General features: G+C 42.9%; 1 protein-coding gene across 1 annotated transcript in view; it reads right to left on the bottom strand.

Annotated features, from left to right (window-relative positions):
- The window catches only part of SEC16B (SEC16 homolog B, endoplasmic reticulum export factor), a 78,779-nt gene that overhangs the window by 14,844 nt on the left and 37,001 nt on the right, over nucleotides 1-26,934 (bottom strand). The window contains exons 2-8 of the mRNA XM_089910746.1: nucleotides 6,813-7,166; nucleotides 5,399-5,511; nucleotides 4,209-4,329; nucleotides 3,405-3,513; nucleotides 2,046-2,190; nucleotides 1,244-1,395; nucleotides 768-829 (exon numbers count right to left, since the gene is read on the bottom strand). Coding sequence (XP_089766872.1) covers nucleotides 768-829; nucleotides 1,244-1,395; nucleotides 2,046-2,190; nucleotides 3,405-3,513; nucleotides 4,209-4,329; nucleotides 5,399-5,511; nucleotides 6,813-7,108 — 998 coding nt within the window. The 5' untranslated portion in view covers nucleotides 7,109-7,166. The remainder of the gene's footprint in view (nucleotides 1-767; nucleotides 830-1,243; nucleotides 1,396-2,045; nucleotides 2,191-3,404; nucleotides 3,514-4,208; nucleotides 4,330-5,398; nucleotides 5,512-6,812; nucleotides 7,167-26,934) is intronic.

Here is a 26,934-nt window from a genome sequence, read left to right as displayed (position 1 = left end):
GCTTGAGATCATTCAATGAAATCAATCAAACTTGGACCAGTACCCTAGTGTCCAAATACCCAGCTCGGTGCTCTACCCCACACCTGTACACCCATGTGTAAGAAATGGAGACAACACTCATTTTTACTCGAAGGAACTGTCAAAATACTATGGGGATTTTCTTGGAGGGGGAAGCTTCAGGATAAGAACACATTTACACAGTAGTGATGATATTTTAAGGGCTTTGGGGTGCATTATCTCACCTCTGACACCAGCCAGGACTCCTCTCTCCACGACAAAGAGCATCCTGAATATTTATTAGTAACATGACTAGCAATGTAAAAGCAGTTCTAGCTCAATCCTGCAGAGGGCAGACTTGCACACTGTCCAGTAACTCAAATGCTGGCCATGTTACTTCTCTCTCCAGAAAAAATTTTTCCATATGATCCACTTGCCTATGATTTCCCAGGCTGTGTTCCACTCTTCTACCAGTTTAAGTACTATTAAGTACACAGAACGCTAAAACCCCTTACCATGTAGGCTTTGTAAAATAGAACTGATTTCAGATTTTTAAACCTTTAAGTTAATTTTTCTTTCAACACTCAAATTGCTTGTCAAAATGGCTCAGGCCACATTTGGCTCCAACTTGTAGCACGGAGATTCCACTCCAACGGGGAGAGACATTTTCTTTCAAGGAAGTCAAGAACAAATCCCCAAAATGCTGATCTGGGCAGGAAGATTTTATAGGTTTCAAAAGCCCTTATTTTGCAGCTCTCATGGTAATTTACCTAATCAGGGGTCCTGAGAAAGTCCTCATCTTTTCTTGTTCCTCAGAATCATTAAGAATAACCTGGAACAAAAAATCAAGTTTGGTCTTTAAGACTATGTCCCCCCAGTGCCCCATTGCTCAGTTAAGTCCAGCATCAGAACCCAGAGCCATGATCCTAGGATGTGGCTCAGTGCCTCATGGAGAAAGCAGAGGACAGAAATGAGCTCTCTAGTTGCTGGATATGACCCAAGAGCATCTCATGAAAAACAGAAGTCTAGCATTACTTCTCTCACAGAAGAGCCCCAGCCATTCCTTCATACACACACACGTGCGTGTGCACGCGCACACACACACACACACACACACACACCAATCCATAGGGTGCCTGGCCCAGTCCCCTCCAAGAGCACCCTATTCCTGGAGATGCCCAGGGCTCAGGCAAAGGGAATCAGGGAGCAGGGTGCTGACATTCCGAGGACACAGAATCTTGTTTACCTCCATGCTGTGCAGTTCAACAAGGGCCGTCTGTCCATCACTGAGAGATCTGGGACACACACACACCAGCTGACCTCCTGGCCCAAAACTCACAGGCACGTGAGGGATGTAGAACTTCATGGGTGTCTTGGGACCAGCTGCCGAGATGTCCTCTGACCAACAGACACAGATGGACACTGTTAGCATTACTGCCACTGCTTTGCTTTACTTTAGAAATACTCCACAGACACACTTCTTTCCAAATTCCACCTGGGACCAAGATAAGGTTCTGGATGGGCTACATAACTAGAAGAAGCCCATACTCCAATAAGAGCTGAACCTCTGAGAATATGTCAGAATATAATGCAAGGAGTTGATGGTTTGGTGCAAATGATAATGTACCAGGGCCAGACTCCCAGCAATGGTGACACGCTGGGAACTCTGGTTCTCATAGCCCCAGTACTCAGGGCAAGTCTCCTACATCCAGACCTTTGTGACCTGCCTTCACTTTCCCAAACTGACTCTGGTCTTTACTTTCTTCACCTATTACCTAACAGTACCTCTGAGTGCCCCCTCTCCCAGCCTGATGATGGCTAGGGGCAGTGTTCCAAGAAGCAGCTATGATGCAATCTCCAGTACCAGAGAAAAGGGGGGAAATGGAACCAAAGTTGGCCACTCTGCTCAGGAGACCTACTTACAAAAATGAGGCAGACAAATGGTCTGCTCTTGGAAATACAGGGCAAAGGTGACTTTCCAAGACATGTGCCACCCAGCCCTCTTCTCAACAGACTCAGCCAACTGCTTTGATCACTTCAGTACCCACCAGCCTGAACTGGACTCCAACCCGCTGCAGCCATGGGGTCGTACAGCTCAGAGGCATCTGTCATGTACTGACTGAGCTCATAGCTGCTGGAGGTGAGACCAGACTCGTGCTGCCGGAGAAGGTTGGACTCCTCGGTCAGTGATGGCTGGAAATTAAAAACAACAAAACACATGGGAAGAATCAGAAGCACTTTCAGAGAGATGGTCCTCCCAAGTGTTTCTTCAAAGCAACAAAATTCAAACTTTCAAATAAATATAATGAATGTGGATGTGCTGAAAGGAAAAGAAGGGATCATTCAATTGACAGGTGTTTACTAAAGGATTCACTGTGGCCTAGTGGGAAGCATGCAGGTCCTGGGGTCAGGGAGGCTGAATTCAATCCCAGCTTTGTCAATACCAAGTGCTGTGAACTTGAACAAGTGACTTAGACTCGCTGAGCTCAGGACCTTTATCTGCAAAGTAGATAATCATACCTACCCTATAGTTCAGGTACTTACTCTTGCATTCATTCACCAACTGTTTAATGAGCACTTACTATGCTCCGGGTGCTATGCTTTCCCTAAGGATACAGGTGTACAAGAAATTCACAGAACTTACATCCTGAGGACTGTAAAACAATGGATGCAAACAGTGGATACAAAAGCTCTTTGTCCACATTGTAAAATGCTGTACGTGTGTATGGCTGCTGTTACTGTGTTGTTGTTACTGTTAGTCATAATAGGTGCCCCGCCCTGTGAAGCATCAGGTGTACAGAAGAAACTGTCCCCACAAATCATACAAATCTCATCAGGGATACAAAATTAATACATGACTCAAAAATGAAGAGCTTGTCTCTGTAGTATGTTTGTAACTTTTCCATAAATCTAAAATTATTCCAAAATTTAAAGTTTATTGTAAAAAAAATTCAAGAGCTCCATTTTGTAACCCAGCTGGTACACACAGTAAGATTTTAGAAAAGAGAGATGGAAGAGTCAAGAAAAGTTCTGCTTTTCAGACCTGAATTAAAAGATTCTAACAACTTCCCACTTCCTGGGTAAACCGAATTGCTAATCCACTGGGATACCGGTGACAGCCTCTTCTCTTTCCTACCTTGGAGTGACTTGGGTGACATTTCCTGATCCAGCCAACTTGGCAAAAAAAATGCAAAAGGGCCAGATCAGGGCCCCAGATCCAGAAGACTGAAACAGGGAGCAGGGAAAGGAAGAAGTGGGTAGAGGCTCTGCCAATTGGGGAGGAATGGGACCCCTCAGACTGCTGGCCACTGGGGACCCCGCCCCACGGGGCCCTGCTCCGCCCCTACTGACGAGGGCAGGTGTGATGCACTGTCACAGACCACCAGCCCCATGTCACTTCAGGTTACCTTGTTTTTCTGGGCCCCAGTTAGCAGACTCTCCACAAATAAGTCCCCAGGCCTCTCCTGTCCAGAGTTAGAAGCAGGACTGTCTTTATAAGGGTTCCAACGCTTAGATCTGCGGCAAAATGACAGGAGCAGGTGAGAGAGGGTCCAGGGCAGGCCAGCAAGGCTGAGCTGCTCTCTGCTGGAGGCTGTTCTGCTGCAAAGCATGGGCAGGTGTCGGGTTGGCCCGTGTGTCGCAGGGAAAAGCCTTGTCCTCCATTTCTCCGCCTCAGTCTATTGGACCAGAAAAACAGGAGCTCCTGGGGTTCATAGTACAGTTACTAGAAGTGGCCCCAAACCCTGCAGAGGAGGCTCAGTCTCTGTAGCCTGACGTCCTGGAGTAAGTTAAATCAGAGCAGCTGGGCTGGTGAGTTCCAGGCAGGGTTAAGGCACCAGGTCTAAGGACACCAGACAGGTGCTTGAACAAAATGCTGTTCCCTGCTCACCTTATCCCACGGGAGAGCCTATTCTCAGGGCACAGGAGGGGGCAGAGGAGAAGCACCCCAGCCCCAGGCAGGACCCAATCAGGAGAACTTCTGCAAGGCCACATCTGTTCCGAGGCCAACATAGAATTAAGGCCCTCCTCTAAGATGGACCTCAAGTAATCTCACAGGTTTTGGGAACCACCTCTCAGAATTAAGAATCCCTCCTCCTAGTGTCCACGGGAACAGCTGGTCCCAGCCAACCCAGGCTACTCTCACAAGGTTTGCCTAACATAGCCTGTGTTTGGCTGAATCATGTTGAACCGGCCTCTCCTTTCACACTTACTGGAACTGGGTCTCACTATTTGTTCCAAACGGACTATTCTGGTTTTCATGTTGGTGTTCATTCAGGTACTTTTGATCTCGATAATCTTCATGCCAGATATAAGGACTCCCTTGCCTTGGCACTGCACCCTCAGAAAAAAACAAAATAAAGACAGGTCACTTCCTATTCCTAAAAGTTCAGAAAGACACTAGCAAGCCATGAAGCTGAGTTACTGGAGCACAGCAGGTATAAAAACATACAATCATCCCTCCGTATCCATGGGGGGCATTGGTTTCAGGACCTGGGGAAGTTCAAGTCCCTTATATAAAATGGTGTAGTGTTTGCATATAGCCTATGCACATCCTCCATATACTTTAAATCATCTCTAGATGAATTATAATGCCTAATACAATGTAAATGCTATGTAAATAGTTGCAAATACAATGTAGGTGCTCATGCAAATAGTTGCCTACAAGCAGCAAATTCAAGTTTTGCTTTTTGGAATTCTCTTTTCTTCTAATATTTTCAATCATCAGTTGGTGGCAGACCCGCAGACTCGGAGGGCTGACCGTATTTGCCAAATTGAGTAAAGTACAGTTGATAAGTAAAAGCCAACAGTGAAAGTCCATAAGACGCGTCTCTCTGAACCAATGAGCACGGCTCTATACAATGGGGATCCAATGTGTGTGCACAGATGTTTGCGTTTTCAACGTTGAAACAGGTTTCTCTTTGCTAGCAGGTCAGAAGATGCCTTTAGTACCTACCTAAAGCCTTACTATTGGTGTAAGGTTTAAATTCTTTTTTGTACATATCTGCCTCCCTCAGGGTAAATGATGGTCAGACTCATTACAGCCCAGCCACATACTTGATGACTTCACTGTTAAGAACTGGCTTCACTGTTACTTGTTACTTAGAAGAAAAATATGGATGAAGTACAAACTATCCACAATACTAGTAATGTAGTAACAGTGTCAGTGCCATCATCTACACGTACAAAGAAAAATGACTCTTTTCTATCTCTTCTTCTCAAGACATTTAGCAGTAGTGTCATTGCTGTGGCCTCATCTGGCCAAGCAAGAAGCAGGGGAGGCTGGGGCTCTACCTCAGCCCAGCAGGAGGCCCAGGGTGAGGCTCCAAGCACGGCCCCTTTGCCCTCTGCCCTATCCGACCAGCTGCACCATCCCAAAGGCTTCTTGGAGATTATTCCGTACCTCCTTCTTCCCGCAGCTGCTGCGGGTGTCCATGGTAGTAATAACTTCCATAAGCATATTCTTCCCTTAGGGCTGGAGAGTGATAGCTTTGATAGAGATCCTCAATGCCCGGCCTAAAGAATCACAAAGAAGACCAGTCATTCAAGGATGAGCATGGTAAAGAGAAAAACCAGCGGAGGACTTGACAAACGAAACAACTTCAGAGGACAGAACTGTGACCCCCGTCTAGAATCTGCTCTAAAGCCACGGTTCATTCTGGATCCCATAACCAAAAAATCCAGAATCAGAGCAGGAGTAGGACCGTTGTGTCAGAACAAGGCTGCAATTTTTATAGCAAAACCATAGCCAAGTGTCTCATTCTCCCTCCCCATGGTCCCTCTTACTCCTCCAATACACACACAACCAACAACACAAAATATTATCTGAGAAAACCCTGCTCTGACATCACCTTAGGAAACCCCTTCCCAAGAAGACTGTGTAAGTGCCTCATATACCACTGCAATTCCCATGCATATTATGGATGGCAATGAGATGAAAAAGTCAAGTTGGACCATCTTAAATCTGATTGCTTTTATTGCCTCTGTCCTTAACATATCTTCCTTCGAGAATTCAACAAAGGAATGTCATGTTGTTAGTATCTTTATCAATTAATAATTCTTTACTATTTCATAGGGGCAGAATTCTTTACATTAATTGTCATAATTTCAACCCTAAATCTGGAGGCAGGAAAACATCACCCCACCTGAGAAAGTTAAAGTAGAAAATAGATGGCTTGCAACATTCCATAAAATATGAAGTCCAGGAGGAGGAACTCCAGATTCTCCTAGAATTACCTCACTGAGACCTCTTCATTCTGAATTTGGAGCCTACAAGCTTGTATCTGCTTTCTCTGATTTTTTTTTAAGTTCCCATTCATTCACTCAATACATAGTTTTTTTCTGTACCCATCACACTCTAGGTGATGTTCTAGGCACTAGGGCTCTTCTTGGTGCTAGTGGGTCAGTGCTAACCCTGGGTCACAGTCTTCCAAAGAGGATAAGGAACTTTTTATAGAGCTCCATAGGAAAAGCTTTTCCAGAGTCTACAAACATTGCCTTTTGTGATCCCAGAGTAAGACGGTCTCATCTGCTGTCTTGAATTTCATCATTCTTTCTACCCTCTCCCCCCATCACCCAATCACATTGTGATGGCTTCTTTAAGAAGCTCCCCTAGGGGATAAAGAAAGGAAAATATCATATTTTCAGTCACCAAAATCCAATTTGGGAGAGGAAATGGTATAGCTAAGTCAGTATAGTAGGGTGGAGAAGGAAAAAAAAGAAAAAGAGGAGAAATAAAAGGAAAAGGAACAAGGAAAAGAGCAATCTGTTTGTAAGCATTTAGGAGAGCTGGGTCAATTCCAGCTCTAAACCCATACCTTGAATACAACTGACTGGGATAACCACCTTTATAATAGTCAACCCTGGACACAGGCGGATGCCATTCCCCAGGCCTGGACGCGTAGTGAGGCTGCTGGTGGTCTTCCCCAGGGTCCTGCTGTGGTTGGGGGCTCCTGCCCATGTCTTGCTCTTGTTGGACCCTCTCTCCATTGTGCCAAGAGTGACGAATAGGCCGATAGTATCTATCTCTCTGAAGCCCTCGGTCTGGATCCCTTGATGGTGCTGGGGGCCTCCCCGCTGGCTGAGGCGGCCACTGGGGAACCCAAGGCTTCATCCCTGACCTTCTGAATTTCTCTCGTGTTTTGAGTCAGTTGTGTAGTTATTTTATCTTCCTACAGACAAAACAGAAAGAAAAAAATTATCATCATTTTAGGCCTATATCCAAACATGAAGGTTAATTAGGTTTTGTGAAAGAAGCACCTATGGTCCTCAAAATCTTCTATCTAAAACAAACCACACAGGCATTGATACAGAGATATCTGAAAAATATCTTAAGGAGATATTTGAAATAAATAACAGGCTAGACAACTATACTGATGTTGCTATAAAAATTAAAAAGTATATTTGGAGCAACAATAGATGTGGGAGGCATGGGAGAGAGAACAGTAATAGATGAAGCTCCAAAACACTATCAAAATATCCCAATTAAATACATGTGTGCTGGACTTCCCTGGTGGCACAGTGGTTAAGAATCTGTCTGCCAAGGCAGGGGACATGTGTTCGATCCCTGGTCCGGGAAGATCCCACATGCCGTGGAGCAACTAAGCTCATGCACCACAGCTACTGAGCCTGCATGCTGCAACTACTGAAGCCTGTGCACCCGTGTACTCTGCAACAAGAGAAGCCACCGTAATGAGAAGCCCACACACCACAACGAAGAGTAGCCCCTGATCGCCACAACTAGACAAAGCCCGCGCGCAGCAACGAAGACCCAACACAGCCAAAAATAAAATAAAAATAAAATAAAAATTTAAAAATACATGTGTGTTCACATATTCCACCAGTAAATGTTTATTCAACATTTACTATGGAGGCCCTATGCTGTCATAGAAATAGAGTGGGCCTTAGACAGAGCTAGACCACAGTTCAAATCCTAACTCTGCCACTTATTAGCTAGTTAAATTTTTCAAGCCTTAATTTCCTTACCCATAAAATGAGGACCATAATGAGCTGACAGGGTCACTGTCAGAGTCAGAGATCCTTACACTCTGGCTGGTATATAGTAATTGTTCAATAAATAACAGTGTTATCAGAGATAAAGATTAGGGTAGTGTGAGCAGCTGAAGACATTTCCTAAATAAAAAGGAGCTTAAAGTGACCTCAAGAGACATCTTTTCTGAATCCTTGAAGTCTTAGAAGAACTAGGCCCTATAATCTGGCCATTCCTGCCCCTGCTCCAGGGGAGGCGATGAGACGCAAGTTTGGGATTGCTTCCCTGACAAACTAGAGAGCCGTGTCTGGAGATTTTAAAACCTGGAAGTCTCCCCAGCATCAAACTGATTTTCCCCATTTATGCTTCAAAATGGAAAATCGCTCCAGAGGACAAGATATCTTCCAAGCTTCTCTGCTTGTATCACAGAGCAGCACCCGCGTCCAGCTGCCCCCAAAGAAAAAGCACACATCACACCTTACTGCTGCTCAGGAGTCTCTCGTGTCAGAATACACAGCTCAGTCACACCCCATGTTTCTTCTCCCTTGGGAACTATTTTACGTTGAAAAGTTCTGATCGGATCCAGTCAACTTGCTCCCACTCCTGAAACTCCCAGCCCAATATAAAAATGAATATCAGAACAAAAGGTCAAAGGGTGTGTGTTGAAATCAAGACGTCACACTGCTCGAATGCGGTGGAGCCAGGGTCCACAGCTATGAGCCGAGAGCTGTAAGCAGAACATACCAGAAAAACAAAGCACAGAAGTGCCTTCCACCTCGAGAGCAATCCAGCTCAGGAAAACCTGCACCCTCCTTCCCGTGTCAGCCCACTTGCTTGAAAAAGTCAGGTGCGATGAGAGCCTTTTCCAGCAAATCCCAGCAGAGGTCAAATGCCCCGGACACAGTGAAAGGCTAAATGGGTTTTTCCTGAAGGCCCACGGAACTTGATAGCATTTGGACACAAGGAATTTCAACAAGAAGAAAGCTTCTTCCACCTTGTTCCCAGATATTTTCACTAGACAGCCCTCCTCCGACTGCAAAGGCGCAATACCCAGTCCCTTTGCCAAAGTCAACTACAATTGATTTTCGTTGCCAAGATATCAACTCCAGCAGGTTAGACCTCAGGTTACAATTAAGGACCCCAAATGAAAAGCACCTAAGATTCTCCAAATGAAGGCATTACATCTACAGTGACAAGTCATACTCACACATCACGTAAATGACCTTCCCTGGTCCCACTAAGGTCAGTATTGCCTTTTCTAATTTGACAGCACAGCAAGTACGGCCAAGACAAAGCAAGCAAGGGCGCTAGCATTCCCACACACCTGCTCTGACGGCTCTCCACCACCTTCCCTCAGCGCAGCTCCAGGAGTGTTTGCTCTCCTCCTGGACACTGTCAAAGTCCAGGTGCCACATCTACCAAGACTTACCTGGCCCTCAGATCTACAGCCTGTCAGCTACCTTTGCCACGGCCTCCATGGAGCCGATTCACGAGGGCAAAGTACAGCGCAGCTCCCCCGGTCGGCCAGACCCAGCTTGGAGTATTTGCTCACAACCCTGTCAGAGGCTGCTGCTTCTGTTTGCCTGGTCGCGGGCTGAGCCAGGTTCACTCACATGTGACATGTGACAAAGCATCCAGACCCCCACAGCAAACAAGGAGCAGAGACCTGAGGGAGAGGAAGTGCAGAAAGCCTTGAGGCAGCCTGACCCGGGGAGAAGAGCGTGGCCTATGGGCTGTGAACTCCTGGCTCAGCCACGAGTGGCTTTATCGCTCAGCCTCTCAGCTTCTTCTCTAAAAGGGGAATAACAGTACTTAGCTTATGAGGGTCATCGTGAGGAGTACAGGCAGACCTCAGAGATATTGCCAGTTCAGTTCCGGACCACTGCAACAAAGCGAGTCACACGAATGTGCTGGTTTCCCAGGGCGTATAAAAGTTACGTCTACACTGTACTGTAGTCTATTAAAGTGTGCAATAGCATTACGTCTAAAAAACAATGTACCTTAATTTTAAAACATTTTGTTGCAAAAAAAATGCCAAAACAATTACAATAATAACATCAAAGATCACAGATCACCAAAACAAATGTAATAATAATGAAAAAGTTTTAAATATTGTAATAAATACCAAAATGTGACGCAGAGACACAAAGCAAGCGTTATTGGAAAAACGGCACCGACAGACTTGTTTGACGCAGGGTTGCCACAAACCTTCAGTTTGTAAAAAACACAGTAAAGTGAAGCGATATAAAACGAGGTATGCCTGTAAATGTTGGCAAGGTGGCACACGATATATAATTATGTATGCTCTTTAAATAAGTATTATCTGTTCCTTTCTAAAGAGATGAGCTAATTCTACTGGTTGAGGCAGGCAGAGTACTCACTGGTGGGTAGTAAATGCCCAGTTTGGGTTTTTCTCATTTGTGTTTCTCTTCATTGGATTCTGGTTGTGCGTCAGTTGTGTTATCTAGATGGAAGGCAAATTTAAATTCCCAATATTGAACTGAAGGCACTGAGAAGTTTTCTATTACAAGAAAGTAATTTCTTTGTTTGAAAAATACATTTCTTTAGGTAAGTACAGAGTAGCTCATGTCCACTTTTGAATTAATATTTTAAAAGTCAGCAAATCATCATGCTGTACACCTTAAACTTATATGTTATATGTCAATTATATCTAAATAAAGCTGGGGGTAAATATAAAAAAAACTCAGAATTTGCTCTAAAAAGGCTCAAATCGTTTATTCTTTCTTTCAACAAACACTAAGTCCTTATTATGTATCAGGATTTGACACACATAGACATGAAGGACACAGCCCTTGGTTCTAAAAAGCTTCGAGCAAATTAACTTCTCATGTTGTTATTAGTCCAGGGAAGACCGCCACGGTTGGTCTCATGGTCAGATAGGGTAAGGTACCGAAGCTATAAGACTTTGTCACGGCCCTACAACTGACTCCTAGGACCTGACAACTGAGTGTAGAATTCTCTGACTCTGGGTCATGGTTTCTTACCCCACTGGTGAGGTTTGACTCACTAATGGCTGCACTGCCATTTTTAATCCTCCTGGGAAGAGGTACTGGAGAAGGACACACACATTGACAGCAGGGGTCAGAACATGGTTGATTATGACACAGACTCAGATATCAAATTATCTGTCCCAATATCTCACAATAACATTCAGAAAAATCTGATGTAACTCTTTTGGCTTATAACATGACGTTAGTCCTGCCCTATAACACCAGCTACATTACTGAAATGTTGACTTTGGAAGATACCTTACAGGTTATTTTAGCAACTTCACTTCGTTGGTAATAAAACTAAGATCCAGAGAGATTAAGTGATTTACCCAAGGTCACAAAGCTAACTAGAAACTCAGTTAAGATTATATTGATGTACTGGACCTGTCTTGCATTGGGCTTACAAGAGCTGATTATTAAATATTCAGGAATTGTGTGAGCCAGTAGTTAGACCATTGATCATTTGAAATCCACCACAGTGAGAGTATTTACACCACAGAAATTGGCAAGTGCTACAAAGCCAGGTTGTTGTTGTTTTTCAATAATCAGCTTATCGGCATAATGATTACAACTCCAAACTCCTAACTCCTATTCCAGTGTTCTTTCAACCACAGAATTGTCATTCTTTTACAAGCCTTCATTGCACGTCTCTGGTTTAAACATCTAGCTCAGTTATTCCAAATGCTCCTTTTGTGACATCCCAAAGCGTCCCTAATTATCTCAAGTGTTATTATGAAACTCTTCAAACACTCACCAACCAAAATTAATTTTAATTAGTTTTAATTATTTTATATAGACATATGGCATACCACAGTTATATGGGTCATGGAATGAAATAGATCGCGTGGGATCTCACCACTCCAAAAGTTTGGGATTTATCAGTCCCTGCCTTCCCCAGCCCCATATATCAACAGTTACTAAGTCTTTCAACCTGGCAACTCAAGTCTTCCTGATTCCTAACAAAATTCACTCAGTTTGAGAATACATTAGCAGCTCATCCCCAACAGGAGTTGGGCTAAAATTGGTCTTGTCACCTCAAGTCCTGGCTGCAGTGCCCTGGCATGATCCCACAGGCTCCCACATGCTAGAACAGTTATAGTCTTCACATTATCTCTTCCCCAAGTGTCCTGTCCTCTTGCCTGATTCCTGCTCTGCATTCCAACTATCCACTGGAATTGGAGCCCTGGCCAGTTGCTAATTGTTGTGAATTTCCTTTCCCAGTCCCTGCCACCCTTTCCAAATGTCAGACCACTAAGAGGATCTTGCTTCAACCAGGAATAACTACCCTAGTTTGACATCTATCTAACGAAAGCATCATCACTGCTAATGATGCTGCTAATCTCTTCCCACCAGAATAGTGCTGATAGATGTGAACACCCACCTAGATCTAGGTCAGGTTTGCCATGAATCCGTGAGCACTATGATTTAATGACTGTTGACTCTTGCAAGGGACAGCTCAGCAGCTGAGACATGCCCCAGGCTTGACCCCATTTCTTTACTAAAAGTAGAAATTTAGGAAACAAACTGAGAGGCCCTATGTCAACAGACGAACAGTAATTATCTGTCTGGGTAATGGGATTGCAGGTGATTTTATTTTTCTCTTCTTGTTTGTCCATATTTTCTAACTTTTCTACAATAAACTTACATTATTTTAAAAGACAAAATCAACTAGCATTATTTTTGATTAATACTATATCCAAGGCAAGATTCCTAGGTCAGAGGTTATATTTTTGTTAATTTTTATAAATTTCTTTCTAAGAATATTATAGCAATTTACACCCACACCAGCAACACATGAGAATACCTTTCTTTTTTTTAAGTTTTTTTTTTAAACATCTTTATTGGAGTATAATTGTTTTACAATGCTGTGTTAGTTTCTGCTGTATAACAAAGTGAATCAGCTATATGTATCCATAAATCCCCATATCCCCTCCCTCTTGAGTCTCCCTCCCGCCCTCCTTTTCCCACCCCTCTAGGTGGTCACAAAGCACCAAGCTGATCTCCCTGTGCTATGTGGCTGCTTCCCACTAGCTATCTATTTTACATTTGGTAGAGTATATATGTCAATGCTACTCTCTCACTTCATCCCAGCTTACCCTTCCCCCTCCCCATGTCGTCAAGTCTATTCTCTACGTGAGAAGAACTTTCTGAACATTCTTATCCACACTGGATATTCTTTTTAATATTTCCCAATTAAAGGATGAAAAATAGCAACAACAAAAAATACTATATCCAGGGCTTCCCTGGTGGCACAGTGGTTGAGAGCCCGCCTGCCGATGCAGGGGACGCGGGTTCGTGCCCCGGTCCGGGAAGATCCCACATGCCGCGGAGCGGCTGGGCGTCCGGAGCCTGTGCTCCGCAACGGGAGAGGCCACAACAGTGAGAGGCCCGCATACTGCAAAAAAAAAAAAAAAAAAAAAATACTATATCCAAATGTGGTGTTGTCATATCAGTAACTAATTATGCACTCATGTTGCTAAAATGGAGCAGTGACTCCCCAAAGCATCCAAGATTGATCGATTGTGCTCAGTCTGCTCTTCTGGAAAGACGACTCTGGAAGTCATTTATTCACTAAGCAAATGTTTTTTGAACACCCATTATATGCCCAGCATTGTCACTTGCACTGGGGATACTGAGATAAATGGCATATAATCCTTGCCCTAGCTTTCAGTCTGGTGGAGCAGTAGAAATTCAAATATGCAATCAATATGCAACGCAATCATTATGCTAATGGGTATAATCACTACTTTTTCAAATAGGAGGAAGCACGGGGGCATGTGCAAAACTAGAAACAGGGAGATGTGCTGTTCAAGGTTACCCCACAAACAGGCAAGACCAATGAATACCTCAACTAGAGCAACTGCAAAGAGGTTGGAAGAGAAGGAACAGATATATGAATATAAAGTAGAATCAACATGAATTGACACTCTGTTGAATGTAGAAAATGAAGGAGAAGGAAAAGTCAAGGACACTCTCAAGTTTTCAGGCTATAAAGACAGGACCACACTGCCCCTTTTTGGGATAATAATCTTGGAAGAGGAGCCAGTTTGGTGGGAGAAGATGACAACTTCAGCTCTGAACATGCTAATTGTGAGGGGCCTGTGGACAGAGGTAAGTGTGGTCAGTGAGAAGTCAGTTGTAAGAGTGTAGAGCTTAAGAAAGGGGTCTAAGGAGAGAGACGTGGTGATTGAAGCCACAGGTATGGGTAGTATTGCCTAGGAAAAGCTTGAAGTTAGAAGAGAAGTCCTAGGGAGAAGTTCTGAGGAAGAGCAACATTGAAGAGCTGGACACAGAAAGAGGAGCCTGTGAAAGACAACAGTGAAGTGCCAGAAGGTGGGCAGAAAGCCAGGAGAGGATGGTGTCCTAGAAGGCAGGGGAGGTGATGGCTTCAGAAATGGGAGCGTGGTCAAGGCACAGGGATATTAGCTCGGTGCTTTGTGGCAGCCTGGAGGGGTGGGATAGGGAGAGTGGGAGGGAGGGAGACGCAAGAGGGAGGACATATGGGAGCATATGTATATGTATAGCTGATTCACTTTGTTATAAAGCAGAAACTAACACACCATTGTAAAGCAATTATACCCCAATAAAGATGTTTAAAAAAAAAAAAATGGGAGCGTGGTCAACAATACTGACAATAGGAGAAATACTGAGAGAGGCAACAGTGAAGGTGTTCACACACCGGGTTAGCCACCGAGGAGGTTTGATGATCATAACATGAACAATCTCAGTGGAACTATGGTCAAGGGAGTGAGGAATTAGACACAGAAATCACTTATACAGAGAATGGAAAGTAAGGAAAAGGAGAAAGCAGGTAGAATTACTTTTTTGAGAAGCCTGGATGTGAAGAAAAGGGGACGATAGCCGGGACGACTATGAGGCACTTGGGATTGAAGAATTGGTTTAGGGTGGACAAGATGAAGGGGAGTTACATGCTGATTCATAAGGCGATTGGAGATACAGAAAGCAAATACAATTACTGGAGGAATAAATCTCAAAAGAGGCTGATCACATTGGATCCAGAGCATAGGAGCAAAAGTTAAGCCTAGCTAAGAGGAAGGGCATCTCTTCCTCTGAGAAAAAGATAAAGGGGGTGAAGACGGGCGTGGATGTACAAAAAGGGACTGGATACTGAGACCTCTCTGTGGAGTAGACTGCTAGAGATCAGGGTGAGCATTTAGAGAGAGACCTGAGAAACGTGATGAATGTTTGGATTGGCCCGTGTGGAAACTGGGAGTGGGCTTTAACCAGGAACATGTCCTCAGAGGGACAAGAAGGCAGGAAGTGCAGCTGTTATTGGACCCTTAGACAGATTTGAAACTCCATGGGGACATTGAGTATCTGTGTTTAGTCCAGGCTATGACCACAGTGCCTAGACGGTGCCCTGTGTGTGATAAGAGCGCAATAAAGATTTTATTTATAAATGAATGGACATCTGAAATTTATAGCAGCAACAGCCTTACTGCAGATCGTATCCAGTAGTTTTTACAGCCTGAGTATAGAATTAAACTCTAACAGGGAGTTCCTAGAGAAAGTAAAAGGGAATGTTGAGGCAGTGAGTTAAGAGGACTGTCCAGAGAGTGGTTAAAGGTATGCCATGTGGGTCATAAATGAGACAGAAACACAAATTCTCTGCATACCTTGTTAAACTGAGGTCCCTAGAAATACTTAAGAGGCCCTCTCCAATAGGACAGTGAAAGAAAAACATTCAATCACAATTCAAACTAAAAAACCTTAGTTGAAGTGGGACTGACAGGATAATGCCTATACCCGCCTTTCCAAAAATATCTGATACACTGAGATGCTTTTTAGTCAGCCAGCATCTCATAGCTGTGACTCCAGGAAGGAGACCTGGGGAAGGTTTAGTGTCGAGCAGCCTCTTGACTCCAGCAAAGCCAGACCCTGAAGCCAGCCTTGGAGATCCAGAGCTCATGGCCTTGGCCAGGGATTGGCCACCAAGGCTTCAACCCCTTCCTTCCGGTAAGCTGGGTGGCAGGCGAGAGGCAGAGCAGCATGTGCCTGTCAGCAGTTCCATTATCAGGAAGGACGAGTGCCAGGAAAACATGGTCTAAGGGCCAGAGACAATTAGCCTGGCACAGGCATCACGAGCTACTCATGCCAATCCTGGGACTGTTGCTCTCACCACAGTCCTAGAAGTGAAGGTTTGGTTACTTTATTGGTTTCCTACAGGACCAAGGAACTCTGTATGTGAGCCCTGACAAAAGGGGTCCTTTAAATGCCTCCCCTGTGGCTGCCTGCACACCTGACCCCCCGATTCCGCCTCTGCTGCCAGGTGCTAGAGAAGGAGGGTACCACTCATGAAGACAAAGGCCTCCATTCTTCCTTATCAGCCCTGGGCTGGCAGAAGGGGCCTCACTTTCTCCACTCTTTGCCCCTCCCATTTAATTGATGCCCCCTGAACCAGGATGAGTGGGGTGGCAGTTGGATGCTGCTGTGACTTTTAACCCCACATCAAGCTCCATCAGGCATAGGTGACTCATGCACCTGCTAAATGAAATAAAAGGCTATAAATGCTGAGAGTGTCCTCCGAGCCCCCAAAGCCAATAGGAAGTAAGCAGAATAAGGCTACCTGAGTGTGAATCTCAGCCCCACTGTCTGCTGGCTGCAAGAAGTTGGGCAAGTTATTCTGTATCTCCTTTTCTTCCTCTATAAAATGGGGATGACAATGATAGAAACTTTCTCACAGAGTTATTGTTTAAGAGTAAAATTAGGTTAAAAAACTACAAACTACCTGACATATAGTAAATGCTCAATAAATGTTAACTGTTACCATTTCCCTGAAAATGCTATAAAGTGCTTAGGAAGCGTTCTGTACAAGTCATCAGTCAGGAATTAATTGATTATCCATTACTGCTCTGAAATCCACAACTCCTCCTTCACATTTAACCCAGTGTCCCCACTGAACCATGAGATCAAGGGAAAATTGAGAAACTATGTCTCATAACTACACACGACGAAAAAGAATGGGTTAACGTAAAAACATCAGAATTACAAACTTCACGAAAATGCAGTCCTATGCTTCTCACTCTGGACTACTTGTAGCCCCAGGGACAGTGCAGGATGCCACAGGATCAGCGCTAATTTTATTTTATAAGCTATTTAAAATATTATTTTAATTTTTAACAAACACAAATATTGTACTATTGAATATTATGGAATAAAATTCAAATTTGTATTAATTTTTACAACGATGAGAAACTTCAAAAAATTTTTGTACTTGCAACGGACAGGTACACGCCATGCACACACACACATACACACACACACACACATTCACATATACATCCCCTGCACCCCCAGGAATCACTCCCTGCCATTTGATGGAAATGTTTGAGAGACACATTCCGAACAAGAGCAGACATTCAGACATGTAACTGATGACCTGGAAAAAATCTCTGGAAGGAATCCATCCCTGCAGGTGAAGCAGTGTCTAAGCCAGGGAAACTCAGGCCAAGGCATACAGCTCTTTGATTTACAGACCTGTAAGTTCCCCACTGCTGGATAAAAATCCTCTATTATATAAGATTCTACAGGGTACCCAGGAGGCCAGTGACTCTCCCAGTTTAGCTGGGACAGGAAGCGTTTGGTCTCCAGTTAAGGTACATTATCAGACTCCTAATAGAAACACACCCCAATATTTTAGAGTCAAGATACTCTTCCTTGATGGTAACACACATGCATGACTCAGACCCATTTAAACTCTTTGAATAGGGGAAAACGTCATGCCACTCAACCTCCTTCTCCTCTCCAGGTTACATAGTCCCAATTCCGTTTATGTTTCCTTGTACAACTTCCTTTCCTCAATCATTTTGAAGAGTAGCAAAGGCCCAGGGGAAAGGAAACAGGAATTGAAACCTGGATTTAGTTTTAACACCGCCACTTCCCAGCCATGTGCCTTTGTAAAACCATCATTCAGTCTCTATGAGCCCCAGTCTCCTCCTCTTTAAAATGCAGTCTAAAAAGTACGCCACAGGGCTGTGATGTGGATGAAATGAAATGTTACATGGAAAAACACCAAAGTGCCTGTTAAATAGAGGTTTGCAATAAATCTCTTTGCCTCTTCCTCTTCTGGGTTCCTTACCTGCTGTTAAAGGGGTAACAATCTAAACTGTATGCAAAGCTCATGAGTGTGGTACAGTATAAGGGTTAGGAGCTCAGGCTTTGCAGTCCAAATTGGATGAGTCCCAGAGCCTCCCCTGACTAGCTGTGAGACTTCAAGCAGGTTACTTAACCTCTCAGGCTAAGTGTTCTTATTTATTAAGTGATTGTATAATAATGGATATCTTCAGAAGGTTGTTGTGGGATAAATGAGACAAAGTACTGTTCACGGCATGTAGGAGGTGTGCAATGAATATTTGATTCTAGATGAATGCACGAGCTAGGAAAAGCACGTGGCACAGCGCCTGCACATAGGAAGTGTTCACCAAGCGCTTGTCGCGCCTGCACATAGGAAGTGTTCACCACGTGCTTGTCGCCAGTGTTGTTGTGTAAAAGAACATAGCAGGAGAGTTCCCTTCTGGGCTGTTCAGGGTTTATGTTCTTATGTTCTTTTATCATAGCTGTTCATATTTAATTTTTATCTTAGCTATTCTTTATTACTGACTTAGAATCTAATCTTAGGTTATTGTTTTCAATTTTTCTCCTGCCTTCTCTCTCATCATAATCAAGACATAGCGTGTCTTCCCCAGTGGTGGGCATCCTTGGCTCTTTATTTACATCACCCAGTGGTATCAACAGAGTTTGTCCATTTAGAGGGCAATGAAAGTGAGACCAGAAAGGGTAAGGGCTTTCACTAAACTCACGCAGTGTCAGTATCAGTCATCAATTGGAGGAAAATCAATTACAGGACTTCTAGTCAAAGCTTTGTTCAGAAAAACATACTGGTTAGTAATAGCCATGTGATATATTTAATACAAAAATGCAATTATTTAAAAATCTATTCCATAATCTTCAAAGCTATCAGTCACTGTAAATAGGTTCATTCAATTTGACATATAAATAGGAATATATATATTCATAAAAACAGAAACTCAAAGCTTAATTTCTGTATTTCCTCCTTGTCCCATTTGTCAGTCAGTAAAGGCGCATATCACTTTGCTGGTTCTACTCCTCAGCCTCATATTCCACGTCCAGAAATAGCCCATGTGTGCACAGCGCGAGTGCATACACGTATTTTAGTGGCACTCACACTCTTGTTCTCTCAGCCTGGAGTAAGTGACTGCAGATATAGCCAAGATCCCCAGGAGTGCTGCTCTATTGCTGAATTTAGCACATCAGGGCAATTTCCATAGGAGCCACTTATGATGCCAAAAAACAAAGCTCAAACTTCAGTTTCTGGAGGACACTGAAGGGCACGACAAGCTGGTGGAGAAGTTTCTTTTCTAAGCATAAATGTCTGCAGTCATCACAAGGGAGATGGCCAAAGTTCATTATTTTCTGGGAGCAGCCCATAAATAAATATTATAGAGTCTCTGCATGCTGAGTAAATACTTACTGCCTTTCCCAACATTGTTTCTGTGACATTTCTGTACAAGCTTCCTAAGAATACTTCCTTTTTCACTAAAGATGCGATACTTTCTATCCTCCACGACCTCGTGACACTATGACACCATGTCTTAGTGCTGGTCCAAACGTCATTCATTGGATGGATGAGGTCACTGAATGAATTTGACTGGGGTATATAGCCTTGCCCCTGGGAGAATTTTTCAAATTATTTCCTTCATTCAATAAATAATATTTTGGACAAATATTAATTTATTATTTACTGTAATAAGAATATTTTCTCCTGTATGAGCTGGCTCTCCACAGTCTCCCTAAAAAAGCTGCTAAGGGAACTTCCCTGGTGGTGCCGTGGTTAAGACTTCATGCTCTCAATGCAGGGGGACCAGGTTTGATCCCTGGTCAGGGAACTAGATCCCACATGCATGCCACAACTAAGGAGCCGGCAAGCCGCAACTAAGGAGCCCTCCTGAAACAACTAAGACCCAGCACAACCAAATAGAGATTAATTAATTAATTTTTTAAAAAAAGAAAGAAATACTACAAGACTCACTCTTCTTTGAAGAAAAAAAAAAAAAAAAAGCTGCTAAGCCCCAGGACTATGTAGAAGGAAACCAAAAGAATCCTGGTTCCTATTTAATAACCAAAACATGGGTGAGAAACTGAGTACTTCACTCATCATGTATTTATTGAGTGCCTACTATGTGCCAAGCATTGTCTTAGGTGTTAAGTGCAGGCCACAGGAAGTGACCAAGGTGAGATTGTTCCTTATCCTCTTGGAGTTAGTTTACTGCAGACAAAGTAACAGGCAACACCAATGATCAGTGCTAAGAGGATGGCAGTAAGAAACAGATGAAACACACAGCAGAGTTGCCAAACCTAGTCAGAGAAGGCTTTCCAGCAAGGAAAGATGTCTCAAAGGAGACCTGAAGGATATGAGTTCATTAGCCTGGAAGGAGGGAAGGGAGAACAAGAGAGAAGGTGATCCCAGCAAGAGGATGGATATGATAAGGGATCAGAGGTGAAGGAGGGCCTGTGCACTCAACACATCATCAGTGGGTTTTATATTCAGTGTAGTTGGAGCCTAGAATGCAAAAAAATTTACTATAGACTGAATATGTGTGTCCTCTCAAAATTTGTATGCTGAAACCTAATCCCCAATCTGATGGTATTTGTGGAGACTTTGGGGGGTGATTAGGTCATGAGGGCAGAATCCTCATGAATGGGATTAGTGCCCTTATAAAAGAGACCCCAGAGAAATCCCGTGCCCCTCCTTCCATGTGAGGACACAGTGAGAAGATGGTCGTCTATGAACCAGGAAGCAGGCCCTCACCAGACACCCAGTCTGCCAGCACCTTGATCTTAGACTTGCCAGTCTCCAAAACTGTGAGAAACAAATTTCTGTTGTTTATAAGCCAGCCAGTCTATGGTACCACGTCACAGCAGCGTGAATGGATAAAGACAGAAGTGATGAGGGCTGAGACTGAAGAGACTGTCCTAGCTGCCTCCGCCAGCAAGTAGAGCAGAGTGTAGCCCCAGCTGTCCCCAGTACCCAGACTGTTTGCACACAGTGTGGCAAACATGCGCTATTTCTGCCTGCCCTGCATCCTATCCTCCAGCTTCTGGTAATAAATCATTAGTTTTCCTTTGATGAGCTTCCCTGCCCCCTCTCAGTTTATACAGCATGTATGCGACTGACCCCATCCCTTGTTCTATGAATGGACGCAAAATTCATACCTGACAGTAAGAGTCCTGCAGCTCCCTGGCCAAAGTGATTAATTTGGCAGTTAGCAGATGTCCAGGGACATGTCCAAGAAGCATGCTCCCAGAACTTATACTTGAACTACTGGAAAAGATGTGTGCTTCCCATTGGGTTGACTGAGGTGATACAATATCAACCTGGAGCTGCAGGCAGCCATCTGTCCCCCATTCATTCACCCAGTAATAGTTTCTTGAATAAATACTATGTGCCTCATGCTGTTGTAGACATTAGGAACACAGAAATAAAGGACATAATTCTGTTGTTTAGGTTTTCACCATCAACTGGAAAGGCAAATAAATTATCACTAAAAGTGATAAATGTTACATAGAGTATTATATGATCACAGAAGGGCAGCCAACTCAAGCAAATCCTCCTAGGGGGGAAAACGCTCATTAAACCTTGTTAGATAATTAGGACTTAGTCAAGTGAACTGAGGCATGGGGGTAGTTCCAGAAGAGCAATCAGTAAGTTCAAAGGCATGGAGGGGAGGCCCAGCTGGACAAGCTCTGATGACCCACCATATTCAATCAGTCTGGAAGATAATGCCCTTTCAGGGGAGCGGGAGAAAGGAGGCCAGATGGCCAAACTGGCACTGAATGGTGAAGGCCTTGGATTTTTGCTGAAGACTTCAAGGGGCTTCTAAAAGACCCAAAGCAGAAGTGACATCATCAAGTTGGTATTTTAGAAAACCAGACAAGTCACAATGTAGAGAACAACTTGGGGAGTGCCAGACTGCAGGCAGGGTGAGCCTTAAGAGGCAGTCACCACCATCCTCCGTTTTAAAGTCAATGCAAAGCAAACTAAAGCACTGGTGGAAGGGGAAAAGTGAGCAGGAGGTAGGTGTCAGATTCAAGAGAAAACAAGGAAGCAGAATAAATGGGATCTAGAGGTTCACTGTATTTACGCAGCTCTGGCCTTGTGATGGTAGATGGCGATGTCCCTGATCAAGATTGAAGTGCATTTTACTGGAAGAAGCAGATATTCTGAGGAAAGGTAAGTTCTGGTTGGACCATAGCAAGTTGAACTGCTGTCCGCAGGACAATATACTTAAGGGTGTCTCAGGCAGTGAATATGAGTCAGGAGCTCCTGACAAAAGTCTGCAGGGACACTCAATGTGGTGGGTGGTGTTCATTTGTTTATACGTTGCTTCTTTCCTGAAGATTTGTATGTGCTTTGATTTACATGTTATCAGCACACAAGTCATAATTAAAATCATGGATATGAATGAGATTGGTAAGGGATAGCACAGGCTTCAAAATTTTAAAAAACGAATAATAATTAAGGCTAAAATGCAGAGAATGAGAAGTTCATGAAGACTAAGAAGGCAGAGTCATAACAGCATCAAGGAAGCCAAGGGGTCAAGACAGAGGAAGAGTAAAGAGAACAAAAACATAAGAGATCAAGTTACATAAGAACTTGACAGTAGGGAGGGACCATGAGTGGTTGTTCACTGGCTGGTTGGTTGGTTGGTTGGTATAAAATGGGAGACACTCGAACATGTTTTTACCTATGGTGGAAAGACAGTGTAGAGGAGAAACTAAAGAGAGACAGTGTAGAGGAGAAACTAAAGAGATGGGAGAATAAGAGAAATGAGTAATGGATGTGGTGGGCGGGGACTTCCCTTGTGGTCCAGTGGTTAAGACTCCACGCTTCCACTGCAAGGGGCACAAGTTTGATCCCTGGTCAGGGGAACTAAGATCCCACATGCCATGCCCTGTGGTGTGGCCAAAAAAATAAACAAATTTAAAAAACAATTTTTTTAATGCACACACACACGAAAAAGAGAGAAGGCCAAGGGGGATGGAGCTCATAGCCCAAGAGAAGAGATTACTCAGGGGTCAAAAAGTACACTTCTGCCATTGAGAAGGGAGGGAGGCAGCAAGGAATGTATGAATGCCCATGTGGATAATTTTGTGAGCTAGGCTAGGCAAGGCTGATAGAAAAAATATACATACTAATTATGCTAAAGAAATTGACTTCTCCTTCATTCTATTAAAACATGTTAATGAGACACCCACAGTTTCCAAAGCTAAAATTGACTGAGCTGATTTTGCTGGGTTTCAGGAAGCTGAGGATGTATCACACAGTCCCCAGTGGTGGGTATTTTCTATTATTTTTCTTTTCTTTTTTTTTTTGTATTTTCTATTCTATTGGAAACCACAGTCTGGCTTATTTTTGACTCAGTTTAATTCCTCTGAAGCTGTAGCCTGTGGGTCACACTTATTTTAAGAAATTTCATTTTCCTTAGTGTCAGGCTCTTGTGTCTTTGCTCCTCAAAAATCAGCAGCAGTTGGAAAAGTACCTGATCCGATCCATAACCATTTGAAAATAGATATTTAAGGTGAGTCTGTGTGAAATCGCTACCTTTAAGACATCTTTCTCAGATACAATCTTTCCTCCTATTAATATCATATCATATGTGGGCCCATCCAGGAAGGATCCTTCAAGTTTCTGTTATAGAAAAATCACCATTTGATAGAGCCTGGTGGGTGACATGTGAGATCTATTTTATAAATAAAACACCCGTTCCCAAATTGGATGTGGAGCAAATTCAGTGCTATGTAAAAAGCTGTTCAGCAAGGGAAAAACTCACTCTAGATGAGGAATCAATTACTGATGGGGTTATCCTTCCCACCCATTCATTTTATAGCACATAAACTGAAGCCCAGAGTGCCATATGGTTAATGGGATCAATGCCAGGACCCAAATCCAGGTCTCCTGACTCCCCATCCACTGTTCATCCCTCCTCTCATAACATCTGTTTTTCTTGCTGGGCAGCAAATTCCACTGGGCCAGGGACCCCTTCCATCTTGTTCACTTAGGTGTCCCCAGCATAGAGGTAACAATCAAAAATATCTGTTAGTAAGTTAACCACACTCAGGGTGGACCACTGTTGGTCTTTGTGAGGTTTTATGAAGAGCTGAGCATCAGAGTAAAAGGTCTCAACAGAAAGAAAAAAAAAAAAATCACCAACCCCTAAACACATGGTTTAGAAACTCTGAAAATACCAGACACTGAAGACATGATTTCCAGGGTGGGAGCCTTGGGAACAGCAGCTCAACCTAAGGATCCGTGCCAGGGCTTCATTTGTCATTGGGTTGGCAGGCACCATGCCCCTAGTCATCTATATACCTCGAGAACAGAAGTTTCCACCATTGCCTCTAAGTCAGCTTTAACCAGCTTGAATCCACCTTAAAATATTTAACAGGCTCTCTCCTCTCCCCCAAACACTGTAACTGCTAAGCCTCCTTTCATCTTCCTATAACCAAACCTGCCTAAAATTTTTATATAAGTTGAAATCACATGTCCTTTTGCACATTAGCAATGCACTCTATCCCACAGGGGACAGCCCCTGCCAGAGTATGCAGGTACTTCAAGGACTTAGGACTTGAAAGTGGCATTAGCCACAGTTGAAGTTTGTTTGTTTGTTTGTTTTTTCAAGCAAGACCCTGTGAGTTTCTTCCTTTTGCCGAAAGCCATGTGCTGGCTTGAAACTTTCTACTCTGGTTAAGACGAAATGTTTCTCAAATGAATCTGGTAGAAGGGTCTCTAGTGGGAATTGTATTCCCTCAGCATTCTTCAGTTTGAGTTTGGTTTAGGTTAATTGGTTAATGGTGAAAATAAGTACTTATATCTTTTGCCCCTAAATCAGGAGTTGCTGCTGCTGCTTCGGCTATATCCCAACATGACAGCCTGCTGTTACTCACAACTGGCAGACACTGTAAAGCATGATGCCACGTCAGCTGCCCAGAACCTTTCTGCTTCAGCAACAGTTTCCCAACGGAATGATTTGTGTGTAGATCCTGAGGCTGGAAACATGATCTGACCACCATATTGAGAAGGTCTCAGTAAAAGAGCTCACTACCTCTTTTATTACAGAATTACAGAAAGAAGGCACATAGCCCTTCATGTATCTAATGAGAATTCCAAAAGGAGCCTAAATATCATGTTGACTTTCTAAACAATCATGACAGCAAGTTGATAACTGACCAAAAAAAAATCAGGATTAGAAAGTGAAAAAGTAAAATTTAGAAACTTGTAGTCAGCATTACAGATTTTAGTTCATTAAAAAATTATGAGCTTGAGCTGAAACAAAATTATGAGCTTGGAGTGGCAGAAAACTGAAAGTGAATTCTCATGAACAGGAATATTTTTTAATAGATTATGAGACATTTATGTTGTGGAATATTCAGATATCTAATGACAAATAATGAATTAGAGCTATATCAGTTAACTTGAAGGGGTTTCTATGGAACATTAATGAGCCAAAAAAGGTATAATATTATTCTGTTTGCGGTTTCTATGACATATTATTGAGTGAAAAAGTATAATATTGTCCCACATGCTATTATATATGCATAGATATATATGATTATATGTGGTTATATATGACTATGTATCTATATAGATAAAAGTATACAAAAGATATGTACCTGGCAGTTAATAATACTTCCTTTATTTGAGGGGGAGGATGTATAAGGGCAATGACTAGGGATGGAAGTAACTTTTTTAAAGCCTTCACAATAAACAGCATTTATTACATCCCATTCCTATAAAATTATCTGCATGTGAATGGCATGTATAAAGAGAAGTATGTGTAAGTTTACAAAAGTGTTAATTAGATATCTTATGGTGGTGGGCTTCCACATGATTTTTATTTTATTCTCTGTAATTTTATGTGTTTCAATCTTTTTCAAAGAAAAAGTTTTATTTATATAATCAGAACAAACAATAAAGCTGTTTCTATTATGTAAAAAGTATTGACAAGTGGTAACTTGCCTGAGCTCTTATGCTTCTGAGGCCCTCTGCTGAATCTTAAACAGATTTGGGTTTTTTCCTTTGTGTTCCAAATACACTCCAGAATTCTGAAGATGTTCTTGTGCTTATCTGGAACAGACAAGCCATGCCAAAGCAAAATGCAAAACACTCTTCTAGCCCAGACCTCACACAGCTCTCCTCTCCTTTGAGATCGATGGCAGAGGTGCGTCACATCTTCACACCTTCCCGTGATGTGTGGTGCAGAGGGAGGGCCCCATGGCACCTGCACACACAGAGAAGTTGTGATGGGGCTGTAATCCATACTGCCTCAGATTATGCCTCCAGAGGTGGCTCAGGAATCATTTGGGAAAATGCCAATTGAGGAAAAGGGAGCTGGAATTGACCAGTCAATCCTGCTTGCGGCAACAGAGCCAGAAATTGGGAAATAAGCTCTTATTGATCAATGACCAAATAACCAACACATTTTACATAATTAAAATATGGGCAAGGTTACTATGTATTCACTGGCCACATTTTCTGAATTAAAATGAAGTGAGGTATATGAAAGTACTTGGATGTAAAATTATTTATATGGAAACACCACAGAGTTTTTTTAAATTGGGGCAATCATAGAAAATTCAAGATGTCCCATCACCATAAAGACTGTGAATTAAGTAGATATTTGTATAAACCAGAAGGCATATATCATATGTATATATTCATTACTCAGGAATGGGTGAAGGTCTCAATTTTAAACTTAAATGAGAAGAAGACCTGATTTAGATAAAATTTCTAAATTATAGAACTGTTTTAGAAATAACCTTTTAAAAATAAATGTTGTTCTTTTACTTTAAACTACAAAAATAATTCAAAGTAAAGGCAAAAATTTTTTATCCTAAAAG

This window comes from Delphinapterus leucas, chromosome 1, assembly GCF_059928025.1.
Source record: "Delphinapterus leucas isolate spDelLeu-1000000601 "Yukka" chromosome 1, BTC_Dleu_Yukka2, whole genome shotgun sequence".
Classification (NCBI taxonomy): Eukaryota; Metazoa; Chordata; class Mammalia; order Artiodactyla; family Monodontidae; genus Delphinapterus; species Delphinapterus leucas.
Note: the sequence above shows the minus strand (reverse complement) of the source record. Positions and strands in the feature narration are given on the sequence as shown.